The following is a 6,583-nucleotide window of genomic DNA, read 5'->3' as shown; positions in this document are numbered from 1 at the left end:
CGCTGCAGGCGGCGCGGAGCGGCTGGAGGCGATGCTGTCGGGCGGCAAGAAGGCGGCCGAGGGCGGCGGGGAGAGCGGGCCGGAGGTGCCGGTGCCGCCGCCCGGCCTTCCGGGTTCGGAGGGCGGCTCGGGCGCCGGGGGCCCGGAGCGGACTCCACGCAAGAAGGAGCCGTCTCGGGCTTCTCCCCCGGGAGGCCTGTCCGAGCCGCCAACCGCCATCGTCGCCCCCGGCCCCGAGACGACGGGCATCGCCGAGACACCCGAGGGCCGGAGGACCAGCCGCCGCAAGCGGGCCAAAGTAGGTGCCGGCCCGGGCGGGCAGCGCTGGGGCCGTTCGTCCCGGCCCGCGTAGGGGGGCTGGCTGGGCTCGGCCACCGGTCTCCGGGCAGAGGCGCTGTCGGGAGCCGGATCAGCACCGCCCAGCCCTGCCCCTTCTGCCCGGGCTGCGGCTAGCCGGGGCCGGGCTGAGCTGCTCGCCCGCGTTCGGCTCCCGGCCGGGGCTGGGCTGTGAAATCGCGCCGCGCGCCCGGCCTGTGTCTGCAGGCTGGGCAGGATCCCCCGGAGCGCCGCGGGTCAGGGTGCTGGGAGCGGCGGACGCTGAACGCACGGGTGGGGAGAGACGCCTCGAAAACAAATGATGGGAAAGGGAGGAAAGGGTGAAAGTCCCAGGCATGCGGCACAGGATAAAGAGAGAACCCGCTGGAAAGAAGTAGATGGGACTGTCGAGTGTGCTATGTCGTGCTTGCTGCAAAAATGCTTTTATTTCAAATATTATACGGGACCAGCAACTTCTATCAAGAAATAAAACTGCATTTTTGGCGGGGGGGGTGGAGAGATGAAGCCCCTGGGGCTACAGATTCCACTCCCTCTTTTTTTGTTCTTCTGCTACTATAGGTAGTGAAGTTGCGTGGGCATTCGTGTTCAAGTCTCAGGGTAGGTCTACGCTACAAAATTGCACTGGCGCAGCTCAGCCGTGTAGCCAGGTGGAGGGGACAGGGGACATAAGTATGCGAAACTAGAGAGAGCCAATGCAATAACCAATGCAGTGTTCATACATAGCCAAAGATGATATAGAGTCTGGTCGATCTCTTAACAGGTGGTCATCAATAGAGGAGTCTTCCCACCCTATCCACAGCAGGGAATCCTTTTTATCCTATTATGACCATGCCTGACAACTTATCCATATGCAGGAGAGTTCCAACCTCCTTTTCCTTATCTGAACTATATTCTATAGTTTTTTGGGGTGCTCTGTTTGTCATAGGTTGTTTTTTTTAGTTCCCCTTATTCTCATATTATCTACATGTTTCCATGGTAACCTGCAGTCAGCAGAACTTACAATGATGTAACAATCAGATGTCGTGCTGTCTGGATGGGTAAATGTGGCATATTTTCCCAGAACATCACTTGTAGGGCACATTCTTTACAGTAATCTTATAATTTCACTGGCACGGGGTCATTCCTGGGTCACCTACTTATGTCAGGCCTCCTTAAGCCTGAGGCCCAGTGTGGCTAAGCTGAAATCTTACGGGCCTTACTTAGCCTGTAGGCCTTTGTGTTACAGCTTTGCTTTACTTACATACTCCTACATGCTTGTCAATCTTATAATCCTGTGTACTCATATCTGTATCTGTACCTATACCTACAACTTAAATCTAGTCATCGCTCATTGATTATGTATGTAATAACATGAGTTTGCCATATCAATAGATACAATTAAATGGTAACTTGAATTAATTGGCTACAGTTCTTAAGCCAGGAGCACCTGAAAACCCTCTTAGAGGCTTCAAATGTGTCATCTTGTAATACTGTTTTGGAGTGTTTCAAAGACTTTATCCTCAAAGTTTGTCAAAATTCACCACTTTCAGTGCTGGAGTCAGGGAAGCATTAGCTATGCCTTGTAAGAATGCAGTCTACACTGTAGTTCAGTGATACCTGTGCTCTATCGCTAGTGGATGAAAGTATGGAGGCAGATTGGAAACCCTTGGAACTGTGCAAGTGTAGTTTGCTTTAGTATGCGAACCTATGCTACCAGTCCTTGTGTTCGAGACTGCACCAGTGTTGACTTTGATCACAGTAGTAAAAATTGCAGATGAGTCTCCAGTAGTGGTGTTTTACACTAGGGCTACTGCTGGTTCAGCATCTGAACCAGTGATAGGATCAGTGGGAGTCTCTTTTTTTTTTTTTAAATTCCTTAAGTGTAGATACAGCTACATAAATAACAGGAATAAGAATAGTTTCTTTAATCACGTTTAGGGCTCCATGTTTGTCACCGATTCCGTGACTTTCTCTGACCTACGTAACTTCTGTGGTGGCTAGTGTGGCTGACGGCAAGGCTGGAGCAGCCCCTGGGCCAGCCACACCGGTTGCTTATTGGCAGAACTCTTTACCAGTCTTAGGGCCATGGGCTGGGACATGGTGGAGCGGGGTGGGCCCAAGTCCCCCTACCCCCGCTGCCGCTCTCCTCCCCCTGAGGAACACCCATAGTGGCTCTGTTTGACACGAGGTGTAATCAGACCCTCGTCCATAGGGAGCTGGTCCCAGCTCCCGAACCAAATGGATTCCGAATACACCTACAGTGTGTTTGTGAAGTTGTGCACTCTTAGCTCACTGCCTGGGTGGCCTTGGAGACCTCTCACCATTGGTGTGGCTCTGCAGGTTATCCTGGGATGAGACTGTCTGTGGTTCTGGGACTTTTTATAGGACTGCGCCTGTTACTCGCCAACAGGGGAAACTGACAAAAGAACACTGAGTGGTCTCCTCAGATACAACCAGGGCGACAACCCAGGGGAAGGGCCTTCCCCCTATGGGGAAACGACAGCTGTATTACCCTCTCAGGCAGGTGCAACTGTGGACGACACCCAGGCTGAGCATCCAACCCTTAGCTGAGCCTTGGAGCAGGCCATGGGGCCAGGAAGAGGAAGACGCTCTCCGGACACGGCAGGGACCCCACTTCAGGGTATGGCAGGACCTTCTCTATCATGTGGTGGAACAACCCCAGATTCATAAAGTGCTCTGATAGCTGTTAGATCTCTGGAGGTTATGCTGGGGCCTCTTGCCCATTTGGTGCCCTGGGCCAGACACCTGGGAAGGGAAAAATCCGTCCAGAGGGTGGCAAGGAGGTTCTTCTGGCCAAGCATCCATCGGGGAAGGTATGAGATTACTGTGATCATGCCCAGTATGTCAGGGTACTGGACTGAAGGGAGTGCCAAAAGCCCCCATTGTTCCGCTGCCCGTGGATGGGATGCCCTTCGAGCATATAGGGCTAGATATAGTAGGCCTTGAGAAGCGTACGAGTGGCCATCATAACATCCTGGTTATCATGGACTATGCAGCCCAGTCTCCCGAGACTGTCCTCTTGCGATCCACCACCGCCCTTAAGTTTGTGGCGGAACTCATGAAGGTTTTCACCTGGTGTCACCGTGCCTCTGTGGGTCACAACTGAGAATACCAAATTCAGGACAAGGTGCTGGAGAAAAAGGGCAGACACACTCCATAACTGGTGGTTATTCTTCCATGAGACATACCAAACCAGCAACAAAACTAAACTTCTGTCTCACCATCCTGGCTAACAAGAAGTCAAAAGTGCAGCCTCCTTAGGTATTCCAGTCCTGGATTCAACACCCAGACACTAGACTTAATGATGAGTGGTTGTTTAAAACCAATGTAATCAAACAAAAGGGTTCTTCTGATCCCAAAGGACCAGCCACGTACCCAAGTTAGTATACAATTCAGATCTTACCCAATAATCATGCTGTTGCCAATCCTTTAGTATCTAATATCTAAAGGTTTATTTATAAAATAGAAAGAAAGATGAGTTAAAATTGGTTAAAGGAATCAAATACATACAATAAATGCAAAGTTCTCTGATCAGGCTTGTAGCAGTGATGGAATAAACTGCTGGCTTAAGACAAGTCTCTGGTTGCTTCCAAATCATTGGAAGGTCCTCAGTCCCTTGGTTAGAATGCTCTGTGCTCCCATTAGTACAAGTTCATAATCCAGAGCAGGAAAGGGGCAAAATGGAGATGTTTCCAGGGCCTTTTATAGCTTCTGCCAAGTGAAGGGAAACCCATTGTTCTAGTTTGTGGAAAATTACAGGTACTAAGATGGAGTTTGGAGTCACATGAGCAAGTCACGTGTCCATGCGTGTTTTGCTTAGTCACAGAATCATAGAAGAGTAAGGATGGAAGAGATCTCAGGAGGTCATCTAGTCCAACCCCCTGCTCAAAGCAGGACCAACCCCAACTAAATCATCCAAGCCAGGGCTTTGTCAAGCTGGGCCTTAAAAACCTCTAACCAAGGAGATTCCACCATCTCCCTAGGGAACCCATTCCAGTGCTTCACCACTCTCCTAGTGAAATAGTTTTTCCTAATATCCAACGTAGACCTCCTTCACTGCAACTTGAGACCATTGCTCCTTGTTCTGTCATCTGTCACCACTGAGAACAGCCCAGCTCTATCCTCTTTGGAACCCCCCTTCAGGTAGTTGAAGGCGGCTATCGAATCCTCCCCAACGCTTCCCTTCTGCAGACTAAATAAGTCTAGTTCCCTCAGCCTCTCCTCGTAAGTCTTGTGACCCAGCCCCCTAATCATTTTTGTTGCCCTCTGCTGGACTCTCTCCAATTTGTCCACATCCTTTCTGTAGTGGGGGGGAGCCCAAAACTGGACTCAATATTCCAGATGTGGCCTCACCAGTGCCAAATAGGGAGGAATGATCGCTTCCCTCGTTCTGCTGGCAATGCTCCTACTAATGCTGCCCAATATTCTGTTAGCCTTCTTGGCAACAAGGGCATGCTATTGACTCTCATCCCGCTTCTCAACCACTGTAATCCCCAGGTCCTTTTCTGTAGAACTGCCGCTTAGCCAGTCGGTCCCCAGCCTATAGCAGTGCATGGAATTCTTCCGTCCTAAGTGCAGGACTCTGCACTTGTCCTTGTTGAACCTCATCAGATTTCTTTTGGCCCAATGCTCTAATTTGTCTAGGTCCCTCTATATCCTGTCTCAACCCTTCAGAGTATCTACCACTCTTCCAAGTTTAGTGTCATCTGCAAACTTGCTGAGGGTACAATCCACACCATCCTCCAGATCATTAATGAAGATATTGAACAAAACTGGCCCCAGGACCGACCCTTGGGACTCTCCGCTTGATACTGGCTGCCAACTAGACATGGAGCCATTGCCTACCCGTTGAGCCCGATGATCTTGCCAGCTTTCTGTCCACCTTATAGTCCATTCATCCAGCCCATACTTCTTTAACTTGCTGGCAAGGATACTGTGGGAGACGGTATCAAAAACTTAGCTAAAGTCAAGGAATAACACATTGTCTGCTTTCCCCTCATCCACAGAGCCAGTTATCTCATCATAGAAGGCAATTAGGTTAGTCAGGCTTGACTTGCTCCTGGTGAATTCATGCTGACTGTTCCTGATCACTTTCCTCTCCTCTAAGTGCTTCAAAATTGATTCCTTGAGGACCTGCTCCATGATTTTTCCAGGGACTGAGGTGAGGCTGACTGGCTTGTAGTTCCCCAGATCCTCCTCCTTCCCTTTTTTTAAAGATGGGCACTACGTTAGCCTTTTTCCAGTCATCCGGGACCTCCCCCAATCACCATGAATTTTCAGAGATAATGGCCAATGGCTCTGCAATCACACCCACCAACTCCTTTAGCACCCTTGAATGCAGTGCATGGACTTGTGCTCCCCATGGACTTGTTCTCATCCAGCTTTTCTAAATAGTCCTGAACCACTTCTTTCTCCACAGAGGGCTGGTCACCTCCTCCCCATACTGTGCTGCCCAGTGCAGTAACCTGTGAGCTGACCTTATTCTTGAAGACAGAGGCAAAAAAAGCATTGAGTACATTAGCTTTTTCCACATCCTCTGTCATTAGGTTGCCTCCCCCGTTCAGTAAGGGGTCCACACTTTCCTTGACCACCTTCTTGTTGCTAACATACCTGTAGAAACCCTTCTTGTTACTCTTAAGATCTCTTGCTAGCTGCAGCTCCCAAGTGTGATTTGGCCTTCCTGATTTCACTCCTGCATGCCTGAGCAATATTTTTATACTCCTCCCTGGTCACTTGTCCAATATTCTACTCCTTGTAAGCTTCCCTTTTGTGTTTTAAGCTCACCGAAGATTTCTCTGTTAAGCCAAGCTGGCCGCAAGCCATATTTGCTATTCTTTCTGTACATCAGGATGGTTTGTTCCTGCTCCCTCAATAAGGCGTCTTTAAAATACAGCCAGCTCTCCTGGACTCCTTTTCCCCCTCATATTAGTCTCCCAGGGGATCCTGCCCATCAGTTCCCTGAGAGAATCAGAGTGTGCTTTTCTGAAGTCCAGGGTCCGTATTCTGCTGCTTTCCTTTCTTCCTTTTGTCAGGATCCTGAACTCAACCATCTCATAGTAGAAGTCATCACCCATACCTTAGAACGTTCACAGGAAAGTCCATTAAGTGTAGATAGGCGTCTCCCATGGTCCATTGTGAGTTGTGTTCTTTGATGGGCCATTCAACTTGAATAGTTCCTTCACAATGTGCTGGCTAAATATCTTGTGGGTGCTACCACATGAGCAAACATTTGAAATACAGGTACATA

At 49.7% G+C, this 6,583-nt stretch overlaps 1 protein-coding gene across 4 annotated transcripts in view; it reads left to right on the top strand.

Moving 5' to 3' along the window:
• Positions 1-10: 10 nt before the first annotated feature.
• Positions 11-6,583, top strand: part of KDM1A (lysine demethylase 1A) — a 167,639-nt gene continuing 161,066 nt past the window's right edge. For all 4 annotated transcript variants that reach the window (XM_074934529.1, XM_074934528.1, XM_074934531.1 and 1 more), the window contains exon 1: positions 11-298. In XM_074934529.1, coding sequence (XP_074790630.1) covers positions 32-298 — 267 coding nt within the window. In that variant the 5' untranslated portion in view covers positions 11-31. The remainder of the gene's footprint in view (positions 299-6,583) is intronic.

The sequence above is a fragment of the Natator depressus genome, chromosome 19, assembly GCF_965152275.1.
Source record: "Natator depressus isolate rNatDep1 chromosome 19, rNatDep2.hap1, whole genome shotgun sequence".
Classification (NCBI taxonomy): domain Eukaryota; kingdom Metazoa; phylum Chordata; order Testudines; family Cheloniidae; genus Natator; species Natator depressus.
This window is presented reverse-complemented; position numbering and strand designations above follow the sequence as displayed.